The sequence below is a fragment of the Lotus japonicus genome, chromosome 3, assembly GCF_012489685.1.
Source record: "Lotus japonicus ecotype B-129 chromosome 3, LjGifu_v1.2".
Classification (NCBI taxonomy): domain Eukaryota; kingdom Viridiplantae; phylum Streptophyta; class Magnoliopsida; order Fabales; family Fabaceae; genus Lotus; species Lotus japonicus.
The window spans coordinates 51654991-51670932 of record NC_080043.1 but is presented as its reverse complement, the minus strand read 5'-3'; the positions used below and the strand labels follow the sequence as shown (position 1 = coordinate 51670932).

The 15942-nt window shown below is 40.3% G+C and overlaps 3 protein-coding genes across 3 annotated transcripts in view; 2 read left to right on the top strand and 1 right to left on the bottom strand.

Moving 5' to 3' along the window:
• The window catches only part of LOC130743253 (protein transport protein SEC23 C), a 30252-nt gene extending 21135 nt beyond the window's left edge, over positions 1-9117 (top strand). Inside the window, exons 8-12 of the mRNA XM_057595418.1 lie at positions 7077-7154; positions 7894-8055; positions 8158-8421; positions 8556-8660; positions 8821-9117. Coding sequence (XP_057451401.1) covers positions 7077-7154; positions 7894-8055; positions 8158-8421; positions 8556-8660; positions 8821-8961 — 750 coding nt within the window. The 3' untranslated portion in view covers positions 8962-9117. The remainder of the gene's footprint in view (positions 1-7076; positions 7155-7893; positions 8056-8157; positions 8422-8555; positions 8661-8820) is intronic.
• Positions 9118-9220: 103 nt separating this feature from the next.
• On the top strand, positions 9221-13829 carry LOC130743252 (uncharacterized). Its single transcript, XM_057595416.1, has 4 exons — positions 9221-11998; positions 12129-13211; positions 13280-13456; positions 13539-13829. The coding sequence occupies exons 1-4, from the start codon at positions 10115-10117 to the stop codon at positions 13827-13829; spliced, it is 3435 nt and encodes a 1144-aa protein (XP_057451399.1). The 5' UTR covers positions 9221-10114.
• A 6-nt stretch (positions 13830-13835) lies between these two features.
• LOC130743254 (uncharacterized) lies at positions 13836-15460 on the bottom strand. Its single transcript, XM_057595419.1, has 2 exons — positions 14794-15460; positions 13836-14712 (listed from the first exon to the last, which is right to left on the bottom strand). The coding sequence occupies exons 1-2, from the start codon at positions 14941-14943 to the stop codon at positions 14428-14430; spliced, it is 435 nt and encodes a 144-aa protein (XP_057451402.1). The 5' UTR covers positions 14944-15460; the 3' UTR covers positions 13836-14427.
• Between the last annotated feature and the right edge of the window lie 482 nt (positions 15461-15942).

The following is a 15942-nucleotide window of genomic DNA, read 5'->3' as shown; positions in this document are numbered from 1 at the left end:
CAATTCCCCCTCTTCATTTAAGCAAGAGGGAAGAGGTTGACTCAGAAATACACCTCCTGGATCCCATGGTTTGAAACAGGATGTAGACCAAGTTGTTGCTAAAAAATAAGAACAACCTCCAGGGTCCCATGTATTCATCTTGCATTCAATAACAAGAAGCAAACCAAGCAATAGAGTCTTAGCTGCTATCATACATGTCCAGGACTTGCTAAACATTTCCTCAGCAAAATCAACTTGTCAAGCATAGCAGACGGCCTGGGGAACAAGGTCTGGTGCCCTTACCATTCTAGAAATGAACATATGGCTTGAGATCACTAGTTGTTGTTCAGTCTCTTCATTAGCCTTCTTGACTTCTAGTGTACTACTAGTCAGTGTGGTAATAATACAAACAACCATGTTCCTCATTCTTACTCTTACTGTAACTATGTCACTTTGCCCCTCAATGAGCTTCTGAATTTTCTGGATCAACCTTCTGTATTCCAACGAGCAAATGACATAGGAAGGGTCCATGTGCTTCTCCATTAGAATGTTATTTGTGTTTTCAGCATCCGCTTTAACAACTCTCAATATCATGTAAATTACACAAGAGTCTAGTAAGAATGACTTAGAATCTTCCTGCCAATTCACATACCAAATTCCATTTGTGTTGTCTAAGACAACAGCTTGTACCCCTTGCGTGACTATCTCATAAGGAGTAAGAGCTTTTAAAATACTGCAGAATGATATTATGGATTGTACCTGGAGCTGTATTATTTTTGGAACATCCACATCTATACTCACTTCTTCTGGGAGCCTTCTAATCCAGTGAAAGCGCATACCCGAACCAGTTGTGGCGCCTTCAACACTTGCAATTTCAACCCGGCATATCTGAAGTGTGAGAATCCATGAAGAATTCATGTTACACTTTTCAGGAGGATGAGGCAATTCCACCATGCAATTTTCAATTTCCCAGTAGAGTTGTAGTACCATCATGTTATCTTCTCCCGAAACCTCTAAAAGACCTCTTAGTACTGGTCCAGTCCCAACCTGGCTATTAGTAAGTAATGATAAAATTAGATGTTGGGCTTCAATCAAATTTCCAAGTTCAGACAAGTTCAAAAAGTTGTGTCCATGAAATCCCAGGTTTGCATTAGAATGAATAAGGGATGAATCTTTGAGGACTTGTAGGTTGCTAGCCTCAAAGAAGGACATTTGAGCATTTGAACCACGTTTAGCATCCATAAACATCTTGGGATTCAACCATAGATGAACATTGACACATGTATGAAGAACTCCACAAATCTGATTCCCTTTTTGAGAAGGCTTATTTCTATTTCCAGTTATTAGGCCACAATCTATTGGTTTAAATAATAGGCCCAAATTTTTGTAACTTCCTCTCTGTTTTGCCAAAAGCAATCAGAAGTTTAAGAAGCAAATTACCTGTTGCAAAATAGCTACTATCATGTTGGGCCAGGCCCATTAGGTCAAAGGGTGGCCTCAGATGTTGACTAAGAGGAAGGAGTTGACTAATTTGTTGTAATTCCAGTTTTGCCCCTCCATGTTGAAATATCTCTTTCTCATCTTTAGCAACCGTCGTTACCGTCGTCTATGTAGCTTGGGTCGCCGACCTCGCCGGCGCCGGCGTTGTGGCGTACGCCGACGGATTACCTCCACAGTCCAAGAGCTCCGGTGGCTTTGGTGGTGGCCGTTTTTGTGTTTGCTTCCATTTTGCTCCTCTGAGCGTCTCTTCAACCGCCGCATGACATGATCGATCCGGTGGTTGTGGTGGTGGTTGTTTGACGCTTATCATCACTCCCACTGCCTCACCTCTTGATTCCTGAAGGATGTCGCAGATCTGGAGTTTTGCGGCAATGGTCATCTCTTCCACTGCAATGACGTTGTTCTCTGTCAGATCATCTTCAGTTTTCTCATACTCTGAAATTCCACCTCCTTCGCGCCGTTGTTCATCACCATAGCCTCTGGATTTGATCCATTCTTCACACCAATTTCTTCTCAGTTCCAGGTTTGATGCCTTGATGTTTCTGGCTTCTTCCTTCTGAATTTCTTCTTCTCCAGGAATTTCTTCCTCCCCTGAATCTTCAACTGGATCTGGCAGATACAATTCCGATTCTGGTTCGAATTCCCTCAGCAATGCTATCACAAAATCCCACCATTTTGCCCTCTGATTTCGTTTTTTCCAGGAATACCACCAAAAGAACGCATCACGCGTCAACACCTTCTCTGCCTCTGAGAATTTCTTCTCTTCAGATACTCCTTTAGCCTCACAGCGTTGCTCCACCGTGATGATCCATCCATAAGCCCATCTCCCATCAAATTCTGGAAACATCTTCATGAATCAATGGCTACCACAGCACCTAGATCGGTGCTCTGATACCAATGTTAGGACCCAGAAAAATGGAAGAAATAGACTAAAGTAAACTGGTATTATTTCCTGATGTTCTGGTGAAATCACCAAAAATCAGTGTAGCAGTAGTTACTGGTAGAAGAAGAATAAACGAAAAGATAGCAGAGGCAAATTAGAGAGTGCCTCTTTTCTCTCCCCAGTCCCAAGCCTAAACCCAATTCAAGCCTAACCCCTCTCACACAAAACATGCTTATATAATCCCCAATCTCTCTCAACCTTCTCTCTCTTTCACACTCCTAGCACCCTGAAGATACTGCCACATCAGGTTGACAGTTATCACTAGTGGGAATCAATTTTATTCCCCCTTCTACCCTTCCTAACAAATACCTATCACATCTGAAGGAAGGTGCATCCATACCCAACATCTGCCCTTACAAGTATCCCCATTACCAAAAGAATGAAATAGAAAAGTCAGTGGCTGAAATGCTCAATGCTGGTATTACTAGACCTAGTATTAGTCCCTATTCAAGCCCAGTGATTTTGGTTAGGAAGAAAGATGGTAGTTGGAGGTTTTGTGTAGACTATAGGGCTTTGAACAAAATCACAGTCCCTAATAAATTCCCTATCCCAGTCATTGATGAACTCTTAGATGAGATTGATCCAGCTAGAGTGTTTTGCAAAATTGATTTGAAATCAGGGTATCATCTAATTATAATGAAAGCAGAGGATGTGGAAAAGACAGCATTCAGGACCCATGAGGGACACTATGAGTTCTTGGTGATGCCATTTGGCCTCACAAATGCTCCCTCCACTTTTCAGTCTTTAATGAATGAGGCTGAGGCCAGTTTTAAGGAAGTGTTTGTCAATGACTATGGCATTATAGCTAGGCCTTTTACACAGCTACTGAAAAAGGTAGTTTTCAGTGTGGCCCAATTCCTAGCAGGCTTTTGAAGCCCTTAAGCAAACTCTGACTGAGATACCTACTCTAGCTGTCCCAGATTATTTCAAGGTATTTGTCCTGGAAACAGATGCTTCAGGCACTGGTTTGGGAGTAGTCTTGACCCAGGAAGGTAAGCCTTTGGCCTTCTGGAGTGCTACACTTTCAGATAGAAGTCAAGCTAAATCAGTTTATGAAAGAGAGTTAATGGCAGTGGTCACAGCTGTCCAAAGATGGAGGCATTATCTCTAAGGAAGGCACTTCATTATTAGGACTGATCAAAAGAGTTGGAAGTTCCATACTGAGCAACAAGTTTTGGGAGAGGATCAGTTCAAATGGATTTCCAAACTCTCAGGCTGTGACTTTGAGATATAATATAAGTCTGGGAAGGAGAATTCAACAGCTGATGCCATTTCCAGAAGGAGCTCATATTGTGCACTCTCAGTCCTTAAGGTGAATGACTTTGATGAATGACAAACTGAAATGTTACAAGATCCAAAGTTACAGGCCATTGTACAAGATCTGATTGTGGATACTGAGGCTCATAAGGGGTAATTTGAAGGACCACAAGCTGTTTTATAAGGGTAAGTTGGTTCTGTCCAAGCAATCTTCTAGGATTCCTATTTTATGCAAGGAGCTTCATGCTTCTCTGCTGGGTGGACATTCAGGGTTCTTTAGAACTTATAGAAGGTTGGCTGCAGTGGTTTATTGGATGGGAATGAAGAGTGACATCAGAAACTTTGTGGCTGAATGTGATACTTGTCAAAGAAACAAATTTGGCAACCTCTCTCCTGCAGGGCTACTCCAGCCATTACCTGTTCCCACTCAGGTTTGGACAGATGTGTCTATGGATTTTATTGGTGGCTTGCCAAAATCCAATGGCAAAGATACAATCTTAGTGGTGGTGGATAGGTTAACAAACTATGCTCATTTTACCCCATTAAGTCATCCCTTTACAGCTCCTGAGGTAGCAGCTTTATTTCTTCATGAGATAGTGAGGTTTCATGGGTTTCCAACAACCATAGTCTCATATAGAGACTCTTTATTTCTCAATAGTTTTTGGAAGGAACTGTTCCGAGTGTCTGGCACACAACTGAAGTTCAGTTCAGCTTACCATCCCCAAACTGATGGACAGACTGAAGTAGTGAACCGATGCCTTGCCAAGGAAATGGGTTACTTGTCTAGTTGTCTTCCTTGGGCAGAATTTTGGTTCAATAGCAATTACAACCAATCTACCAAAATGTCTCCCTTCCAAGCCCTCTTTGGTAGAGAACCACCTATGCTTCTCCAGGGCACTACAATTCCTTCCAAGCTTGCTGCAGTAAATGACTTGCAAGCAGGGAGAGATGAATTGATATCAGATCTGCAGGCTAATCTACTGAAATCTTAGGACATGATGAGGACATATGCTAATAAGAAGAGAAGGGATGTGGACTACCAAGTTGGTGATGAGGTTTTCCTCAAACTGCAGCCTTATAGAAGGTCTTTGGCGAAGAAATTGAATGAAAAACTGAGTCCTAGGTATTATGGACCCTATCCTATTGTGGCTAAGATTGGGGCAGTAGCCTACATGCTTGAGCTACCAGCTCTCAGCAGAGTACACCCTATCCTTCATGTCTCTCTCCTCAAGAAGGCTGTGGGGTCTAATTTTCAAGCTCAACCTCTTCCAGAAGCCTTAAATGAAGATCATGAGCTACTGGTGGAACCTGAATCAGTGCTGGCTGTCTGGGAAACCACTATGGGACAGATTGAGGTGCTCATTCAGTGGCACTCTCTTCCCTCTTGTGAGAATAGCTGGGAGTCTGCTTCCCAGCTCCATGAAGCTTTCCCTACCTTTCCCCTTGAGGACAAGGTGCAGCTTTAGGGGGGAGGGTACAGATGAGCATAGACCTCCAATTAAGAAGGTGCATGAAAGAAGAAACAAGAGAAAAGCCACAGCTTAGTGTGTCTGTTATAGTTAAGTTGTTCTGTTAATATACAGCTGCCATAGTTAGTTGTTTCTGTTAGAGTACAGCTGGCTATTTCTGTTATAGTTGTATTCTGTTAGCATTACAAAAGTAGTATAAATAAGGGAAAAGGGGAAGTTACAGGTAGTTATTCAGTTAGTTGGGATTTGGGGAGAGCCTGGACTCTCGAATATCCAGAGGCCTTCCCCTGGGATAACTTCCACCATTGTTGTACTGTGAAGCTCTGGTTCTCAGTTGAGAATCTGCGTCTCTGTTTTTCAATACAAACTGTCTTCTAGTTTCTGTGTTCATCAGTTCCTCACGTCAGAATATCATGGTTTTGATTCATTCACTCTTCTTTCTCTTCTCATTTTCCCTTTGTTTCTTTTCCTATATCTCTTTTCTTTTTCTATCACATGACTTATCATATCTTTCATTTCTTCATATTTTCTTTAGGTGTAGGTGGGATTCATTTGTGAGCATAAACTTGTTGTATCATAATAGATGATATTTCCACTAACAAATAGCATGTAGAGTCCATACCAAACCCATTATAGGCAACCACATCATTTATTTTCATTTTCCCAAATCCTAATTGCTCGAGGATGAAAGTTCAGCATTGAAAAGTTTGCTAAGGTAGATTCCAATTTCCAAAACATGATCAAAACCATAGAAACAAAATAAATAAATAAAGAAATCTGGAAATATCTGGCATATGGAAGGCTCATCCATATCATTCCATATGTAAAGGGAAGTAGTGGAGCCAACATAAATCTGAATAGAAAACTTATCAGCCTACCCAGACCTACTCTGAGTTCAAAGTTTTAGGGTAGGAGATCAACCATCAAAGTCATTGCCACTTGAATTCTTAACATAATACCATAATACCGAAATTCAATGAGATTTCACAAGCTAGCCATCAGATTCACAGTAAATTGGCGAATAGAAGAAATATAGGACAAAGGGTAATCAAAATGAATTAAGTTTCTGAAATTTCCCCCCTGTGAGGTTGAAATCCTTAATCTGAATAATCGCCTCCTCCAACTACATTCAATCACCCCCCAAACCAATCACCCCAAGACCATTTTTGAGGTTAATAGTTTATCTGTCGCCCCCAGTTTTAATCAAATTTATGCTGCTGACCATAGTTAGAGATAGGTTTGCAGTCTCATGGCCGGATTCCAGAAAGCCGCAATGGCCGATATTCCGCCAGCCATCCATCATTAGTTGTCAAATATGACCTGTTTTTGACTTTCCGCCATAGTCTGTCATCCGCCATTAACTACACTGGATCCACTGCGACGTTTGTGGTGGTGGTACCCTAGCTGATTGTGAGTAGTCACGGACGGCATGGACTGGAGACAGTTTTGCCATTCAGAATCCAAGTGTTACAAAGCTCAATGTTCCGATACCATATAAAAGATAAAGTGAGCTGGAGAGAGAAAGTGATAGAGAGGTATGGGGTTGGAGAAAACCATTTGCTGAATCTGAAAATCTGAATTACATTGCTTGACTTCTCTGTTACACAGTTTTTAAAGTGTTGCTACTTAGAGTATAGTAGCTCACATGCCAGCTCATCAGAACTTCCTCTAGCAATCTCTAGCAGAGTTTGTTGTGGTTGTATCCAACTTGTAACTAACCTAAGCATTTCACACATGACTAACTTAGCTATCCTAAAGCTAACTCTGATACTCTAATATTCATGATGTGATTATCGAGTAACTTGAGCTCTCTATTTTCTTTCTTGGTGTTATAAATGTTTTATCATTTGTTTGTTATTCATTGATTGTTTAATCATTATATGGGATTTTTCAATGTTTCTATATCATTTATGTCCGAAATGTTGTAGGACTTGATTGCTGGATTCGACCAAGAAGCAGCTGCTATAATTATGGCACGCCAAGTGTCTTTCAAAATGGAAACGGAGGTGAATGCTGGATTTTTTCTGCACCTCCAATGTTTTTGTTTTTTTTTTTCTCATGCAGAATTTAATTTTCATTCATCAGTTAACTTCAAAAAGTCTACATATATGTATTCTGCTTTATTTCCATGACATGCCATGATTAACACCAGTAGAGCATGACATTTTCCAAAAGAAGCAGGAGAAAGTACAGCCATGAATAGTGGGACTATGGTGAATCAAAACTTATTATACTTGTCCCTAGTATAGTTGAAAAGTACTTTGATATGAAGTACCAAGAGTCTTTGAAGTATCCTTTGCTACTTGATATATGTCAAGAACCAATTATCCCAAAAGCTTAAGCTGTCGGGTAAAGGACTTTGAATGATTTTTATATTATATTTCTAACACGGCCTCTCACACAAAAGCCTACTTGCACTTCAAGCGTGGACAATTTACAAGCCCACCAACCATGTGCTGAAATTCAACTTTTTATTAGAATAATGGGGGCAAGAAGGATCGAACTCTAGACCACTAGGTCATAGACGCTCTGATACCATGTCAAGAACAAGTTATTACAAATGTTTAAGTCGTTGCGCAAAGGACTCTGAATGGCGCTATATTATTTTTCTAACAATATATATGATACATCCATAAGTTGAGATCTGAACCTGCTTTTCTCTTTTTCACAGACCTGGTTGATGTGATTTTCTGCTTATGCAAATTATTTTGTTGTCACAATGTAACAATGCAATTCTTGATTCAGGCTGAATTTGATCCTATCAGATGGTTGGATAAGGCATTGATAAATTTGTGTTCCCGGTTTGGAGATTTTCAAAAAGACACTCCATCTTCTTTCAGTTTGTCTCCCAGGTTGTCGATATTCCCTCAATTTATGTTTCATTTACGACGCTCTCAATTTGTTCAGGTATGCATTTTGTGTTTTTAGACCTTTGAATTTTGTCATTGCTGATATATGCTTGCAGTTATATTTGTATGTTTTATTTTTCCTTAAATGTATTTATGGCAGGTCTTTAACAACAGCCCAGATGAGACTGCTTACTTCAGAATGATTTTATACCGAGAAAATGTTGCCAATTCTGTTGTCATGGTTCAGCCTTCGTTGATTTCTTATTCATTCAATTCTGGTCCTGAACCAGCTCTTCTTGATGTCGCAGCCATTGCGGCTGACAGGATCCTGCTTTTGGATTCATTTTTCACTGTTGTTATTTTTCATGGTTCAACCATTGCTCAATGGCGAAAGGCTGGATATCATAATGAACCCGAACATCAGGTATTTTGTTGTTGGACACCGTTCCTTTGTCATTGTAGACATCTATTAGTATGTTTATGAGGTCCAGGGTCTAAAATTGCATGCTCTCTTACCTACGTTGTCAATTTAGTTAACTGAAGTCACTAATTTTACAGGCATTTGCTCAGTTGCTACGAGCTCCTCATGATGATGCAGATTTAATAATGAAAGAGAGATTTCCTGTACCTCGATTGGTTGTTTGCGATCAGCATGGTTCTCAGGTTATCTTCTATTCCTTCTTGCCATTAGATTTATGGTAACAAAATATGCACATTGCAGCAGAGTTGGCTTGCTTTCCGCAGTTTGTTTATGCATTGCTTTTCTGCTATCCAATTACGATTTCTTTTGGATAATCTAAGTTGTTTGGTGTTCAATGTGCAGGCTCGATTTCTGCTAGCCAAGTTGAATCCTTCTGCCACTTATAACACCGAAACTTCTCATCCTGGAGGGGATATTATCTTTACGGATGATGTTAGCTTTGAGGTCTTCCTGGATCATTTACAGAGATTAGTTGTTCAATGATATTATAATTCATGCCATCCGTGATTTTTGTGTAAAATTTTCCTTTGATTGCTGCTTGTACATTAAGTCCCTTCTAGCATGCTGTTGTGATTTTCAATTAGGGCAAAATTTTGTAATTATTTGATCAATGGCAAGAATATACATCTGTTTAATTTTTTTGCTGTAGTTATTTGATCAGATTTTATAAATCTCTGGTGTCGGAAATTTCTTCTCATCTGTCCTTGACGATGAGTTTCTGAAAGACTTAATCCAGTTTTTGGTCCCTAACCTTTGTCATAAATATGACTTTAGTCCCTCACCGTATTAAAGGTAGGGATTGGTCCCTAGTTTTTCAAAATAATTGGTTTTGGTCCTTCCGGCCAGTTAGGTCAACGCCGGAGCTCTGCCGGCTGATGTGGCCCTTGCCACATCAATTAATGAGTCTTGCTGGATTTTTTTTCTTTTTTCAATAAATTAAAGGCTTAATCCTCAAATTAGTCCCTGTCTTTGTTTCGCCGTCTGAACCAGGTCCCTGACCGGAAAAATTTGTGGCATCAATCCCTCTTGTTCAAAAATGTTTGGAGCCAGTCCTCGCCGGAGCTCCGAGCTCCGGCGAGGGATGAAGTGGCATGCTGACTGTGTAAATAAATGTGACGTGGCACTTAAAAAAATAAAAAAATAAAAAAATAATATAACTTAATATAATAAACACATAATTAACCCAATTAAACTTAATCTCATCCTAATTCCCCAGCCAAAACCTAAACTAACTAAACATTCCTAATTCCCCAGCCAATTTCCTAATTCCCAAATCAATCCCCAATTTCCCAATTCATCAACCGTGAAGAACCCTAGTTCTTTCTTCTTCTTCCATTTCGAGCCCTGCAATCAATCCTCTTCCTCTCGCCGATTCTTCCTCTCTCCGATTCTTCCTCTCGCTGCTTCTTCCTTATGCTGTGCTGGTGTTGTTCGTTCGAGAAGGTCACCGTTTAGGACAAGGCTCTTTGTCTTCGATTACTAAGTAAGTAGCCACATTCTCTTCTTCGAATACGAACAAGCTTGTTCGACTGGCTGTTATCTTGGAGGCTTTGGGTTTCCTTTTGGTTTTGTGTGGTTCAGGGTTTATGGTTTGTTTGGGTGGGTTTTTTCGTTTAGGGTTGCTATTTAGGGATAAATGTTTATTTGGCTTCTCTGGAGTTGCAGGATGGTGTTTACACTGATTGTTCGTCATGGTGGTTTGTTTGGGACCGCCCCTTACCTGCATTACTTTGGTGGTGGTCGAACTGAGCTTCTTGATCAAGATGAAGACATATGGTCCTACTTTGACACTGTAGCCATTGTGAAAGGGATGGGATACAAGGAGTTTAAGTTATGGTGGGTCACTGCTGAGGATGGTGAACGACATGTCTTCAGGGATTACAAAACTGATGCTGATGCTCTTGAATTTGCTAAATATGCGAGCACACTTGGTCAAGGTTTGTTGTTTGTAGAAAATCTATCACAAGAGCAACCTAGTGTTGGCAATGTTCCCACTATTGCCATGCTTCCCTCTGTTCCCACTGTTTCAGCACAAAACAACAAGGTACCAGCACAAAATAACAAGGTTTCAGCACAAATGAATAAGGTCCTACCAACAAAGATGAAATGTGTGAGAAGGTCCAGTCGTATACAAGCTGTGGTGACTAGAGCAAAATATTTGGGCAAGCCTTCCTTAGTGGTTCTCTCTGACGATGATGAGATGGAAGTTGAGCTGCCTGTGAATGTCAACACTAGTCCTGACAACAATGTTCCTCAGGTAGATGTTGCTCCTGAGAACATAAGTCCTGAAAATGACAATGTTCCTGGTACAGAGCAGGTCCCTGAGGTAGATGTTGTTGTTGGTCCTGAGAACATAAGCCCTGACAACAATGTTCCTGAAGTTATTGATGGAGATGGGGAAAATTCTGACAGTGATGTTTCTGTGCAAAGAGAAAGGCTTCAGGATAGTGATGAAGAAAGAGACTTAGGGCATGAAGATGTATTGGACAACACATCTTTTGCTGAGGCAGAGGCTCTTTTGAATGAGCATATCAAACAGATGCTTAGTAGTAGAAGTGAAGAAGGTATGGGTCTAGCTTTTGGGGATGAATCAGATTCTGAAGGAGGTTATGAGAGTGAGGATCTAGAGAGTGTGCCAACTGATTCTGAGGTGGAAGATGTTCCTAGAAGAAGGTTCCCTAAGTTTGTTAAGGAAAAAATGGGCCAAGATTTCAAATTCAGCCTTGGAATGGACTTTTCATCACTACTACAGTTCAAAGATGCTCTACATGATCACTTTGTTACTAATGGCAGAGAATTCGAATACATGAAAAATGATAGCATAAGGTGTAGGGTAAAGTGCAGAAGTAAGGGCTGTCCATTTGTCATCTTATGCAGCAAGGTTGGCAATAAAGAGACTTTCAGAATCAAAACTCTAGTTGGAGAGCACAATTGTGCAAGAGTGTTTGATAATAAGTCAGCTAATGTGAGGTGGGTGAAGCTCAAGCTGTTGAATAAAGTGAGTACAATGAATAAAATCAGCACAAATGAAATAGTAGATGACTTCAGATTTAACCATGGCACTGGTATAACCAGATACAGAGCATGGAAGGGTAAGCAGCTGGCAATTCAAGAGGTTGAGGGAGCCATTGAAATGCAGTATACCCTTCTATGGAGATTTAGCAATGAATTGCGGAAGAGGGCTGCAGGAAACACATGTAAAATTAATTTTGAATCACCAAGAAGCACTTTGTTTCCTAGATTCAGCAGATTTTACATGTGCTTGGATGGTTGTAAGAGAGGGTTTCTAGCTGGGTGTAGGCCATTCATTGGCTTGGATGGATGCCATCTGAAGACTAAACATAGAGGAATCTTGTTGGCTGCAGTTGCTAGAGATGCCAATGAGCAGTACTTCCCACTAGCCTTTGGTGTGGTTGAGTCTGAAACAAAAGATAGTTGGATGTGGTTTATGGAGCTATTGATGGATGACATTGACCCTGAAAGATCAAGAAGATGGGTCTTTATCTCAGATCAACAAAAGGTAATTTTTTTTTTCTTTCTTTGTCATGCTTTTGTATAATTTGTCTAGATTTTTGTCATGCTTTTCTTGGTCACTGGTCTGCCTTAATGTAGAAATTGTCATGATTTTGCCAAATTTTATGTGATCATAGGGTTTGATGGAGGTTTTCAAAGAAGATATGCTACATGGTAGTGAACATAGACTATGTGTGAGACATCTCTATGCAAATATGAAAACTAAATTTGGAGGTGGTGTGCTTTTAAGAGATCTGATGATGGGTGCTGCCAAGGCTACATATGAAGCTGCCTGGAAAGAAAAGATGCTTCTGATAAAGGATGCCAATGACAGTGCTTATCAGTGGTTGATGGAGAAGCCAACTTCAAGCTGGTGCAGACATGCATTTAGCCTTTACTCAAGATGTGATGTGGTCATGAACAACCTCTCTGAGGCTTTCAATGCAGCAATTATGTTGGCTAGGGACAAGCCTATTTTAACTATGATGGAGTGGATTAGGACCTATGTAATGGGAAGGTTTCCACAGATGATGGAGAAGCTGCACAAGCATCATGGACAGATCATGCCTAGGCCATTGAAGAGGATATTACATGAGGTTGATCACATTAAGAATTGGATCCCTAGGGTTGTTGGTGCTCAAAAGTATGAGGTTCGACATACTATCACTTTGGAGAGACATGTAATAAGCTTGAAGGATAAGAGCTGTACCTGCAGATTCTGGGAACTTAATGGCTTTCCTTGTAGACATGCTGCATCTGCACTTACTTTCAATGGCAATGATCCTAAACAATTTGTAGATGATTGCTACAAGAGGGAAGCCTACAATGCAACATATGAAAATTATGTGACTCCATTACCTGGCCCTAACCAGTGGATTGTCACCCCTCATGATCCTGTGTGCATTCTACCACCCATGTATAAGAGAAGTGCAGGGAGGCCAAAGAAATTGCGGAGGAGAGACCCATATGAAAATGATCCTAACCCAACTAAATTACAGAGGGGGGGTGCAACTTGGAAGTGTAGTAGGTGCAAGCAATATGGGCACAACAAGAGAGGATGTAAGAACCCTGTTCCAGAAGAGCAATCTGAAGTTGTACCAGAAGTTGATGAAGCTGTACCAGGTGAAACACAAGCTACAACTGCACAAGATGATGGAGTACAACCTTCAACTGCACAAGATGATGGAGTTCAACCTACAACTGCTCAGAAGAAACCAAAGGTAATTAATTCAAACACTGCTTCAAAAAATATGAAACCTATAATGATGGATCTTGTTTATTTCTGCAGAACAAGGGATTTAAAAAATGCAGTAGATGCAAGCAGTATGGACATTATAAAACAAGATGCAAGAACATCCCAGAGTTAATTGTAATGCCTCAGCCCCGCTCTCTTCCTGGGATTGTTATAAGGGAGCCTGTCAATCCTAATGTCACTGCCTCACTCCCTCTTAATTCTGGAAAAATGGTATTATAATAATTCATTTTCTGGTAAAATTATGCAATGAGTAACTGGTAAAAATTATGCTAACAATTGAATTTAATTTCAGAAAGAAAAGGTAGTGGAAGATCCAAGATCTGTGGATGAAAATTGGCATAAGATCTATGCAGGGACTCATGGAGGAGCTACTACTTCATATGTCATGACTGGGAATCAGGGAGGAGCATCCACTTCTGGTTCTGTCCTTCAAGTTCAGATGGAGATTGAGACTTCCAGTACTGTTGAGAGGGTTGCAACTGAGATTCCAGAAGCCACAAGAGACCAAGTTATTGAAGATGGAGAAACTTTACCAACACAGTGCAGTGTTGTCCTTGACACAGCAATGGGGGAATCAACTTGACCTTGCATTGGATGAAGGGAAAGCTTTTTGAGTGTATGAAAAAAGCAAGGGAATCTTTCAAACTTTTTTAATGGTTCACATGGTTCTGAAGCAGTAGAATATGGACCACATGGCCACTATGGTCGACCCCTTACTTTTTTTGTATTATTTATGGGTGTATGTAGACCACTTACTTTGGCCACCAACTTGCTGAATTATAAGTGTTTTGATTATGTTTTAGGCTATGTTTTATCCTAGCCTTTCATCTTTGTTCAAACAATGACTAGTGGAGTAGTTTAACTCCTTATGTATTGCTGTTGATGGTTAACCTAATTCTAATTAGATGCCTCTTTTTGCTGTGTCATTTTAATCTTATTCAATGAGCCTATTCAATGTGTATAATGAATGAAGTTCAATGTGAACCAAAAGAAATAAATGACATCAATAGTAGCCCAACAACTATTCTTCTTTTCATTAACTTCAGGGAATCCTTGCAATAAGTACATGATAGATATACAAAATACTTCATTAGCCTACATACTTCCATACACAAGATACAGGCATACTCCATACTTCCTTAGCCTACATACTCCATACTACCATCCCTCAACTAAACTTTTCAACCCTTTCTAATACATAAACTCCACACTGCTACCATCATTGCAAGGACAGTGAACAAGCATGCAATCTTCTTCTGGAATCTCTCAACTTCAAGCTTCTTCTTGAGTTTGTTAATCTTTTTATTCAAATCAGGAAGAACATGCACAGAGGTGACAGGACCATTACCAATCTCAGAATTTAAACTCATTGCATCACTTTCAACTTGAGCATGCCTTCCCTGAGCTGCATTTCTTCCCATAAGTGGTTCATCAATCCAGAAAAAGAAACCACAAGAATCTGGAAACTGCAGCAGACATTGCAATTGGGTTACAAGATGAATACCATGAGATTAAAAAGCCTCAATTAAATACATTCATTCACTTACTTGCCATCTTCTGCACCTCAAAAATCTCCTATCTGGGTTTTCTCGAGTACCAGCTGTGTAGATGATGAGAGTGAGACCACATTGACACCTGGCCTTTCCACCTGCAGACATTGTCCTGGAACGGGAGGACGAAGCGGATGAAGAATTCATTCTTCAAGGCTCAAGACAACAGGAACGCACGCGATTCAGGGAGAAGAGAAGAGGAACTGGTGTGAAGAGGAAGTAGGAGAAGAGAAGAGGAGAACGCGATTCAGAAGAAGGAGAAGAGAAGAGGAACCCGATTCAGGAAATGGGTAATGGTTGGGGAATTGGGGAAATGGGTATGAACCCTAATTTCATTCACTTTCTGATGAATTGAGGAATTGGGAAATTGGCTGGGGAATTAGGAATGTTTAGTTAGTTTAGGTTTAGGTTTAGACTTAGGATGAGATTAAGTTTAATTGGGTTAATTATGTGTTTATTATATTAAGTTATATTATTTTTTTATTTTTTTAAGTGCCACGTCACATTTATTTACACAGTCAGCATGCCACTTCATCCCTCGCCGGAGCTCGGAGCTCCGGCGAGGACTGGCTCCAAACATTTTTGAACAAGAGGGATTGATGCCACAAATTTTTCCGGTCAGGGACCTGGTTCAGACGGCGAAACAAAGACAGGGACTAATTTGAGGATTAAGCCTAAATTAAAATTAAATTAAGACACAAAAATTAAAACATTAATTAACTCTCACTAATCAACCTCCTTTTTAATTAATTAAAATCCTCACCCAGATTTTTTCTTCATCATCCTTCCTCATCTTCTCATTTTTACACTCCCAAACCCAGAAATTTACAAACACTCCATCGCCAACCCTAACCCCCATCTTCACCATTGATTTTTCACACAACTCCAACCCCACCACCACCCCCAACCCCATCTTCCCTTTCTTTCTTTATTATTCACGCTCTCTCTCTGCTTCTGTTACTGTTTCTCTCCTTTTTTTCTACCCATATCACTACCCCAACCTACCTATATCTCCCCACCACAACCCATACTGGTTTTCACCGTTTCTTCACCATATCCATATTGCAAATGCTAAGATTTCAAATAAATTAAGCCACTGATCTAGACCAAAATTGCAGCTTGATCATACGCTCGAGCTGCTTCCTC

Excerpts from the sequence above, each read along its gene's own strand:
- LOC130743252 (XM_057595416.1), top strand. The coding sequence starts at position 10,115 with ATGTTTATTTGGCTTCTCTGGAGTTGCAGGATGGTGTTTACACTGATT. Across the intron at positions 13,212-13,279 it reads CTGCTCAGAAGAAACCAAAG|AACAAGGGATTTAAAAAATG; the intron begins GTAATTAATTCA and ends TTATTTCTGCAG. Across the intron at positions 13,457-13,538 it reads CTCTTAATTCTGGAAAAATG|AAAGAAAAGGTAGTGGAAGA; the intron begins GTATTATAATAA and ends ATTTAATTTCAG.
- LOC130743254 (XM_057595419.1), bottom strand. The coding sequence starts at position 14,943 with ATGAATTCTTCATCCGCTTCGTCCTCCCGTTCCAGGACAATGTCTGCA. Across the intron at positions 14,713-14,793 it reads TGAGGTGCAGAAGATGGCAA|TTTCCAGATTCTTGTGGTTT; the intron begins GTAAGTGAATGA and ends TGTCTGCTGCAG.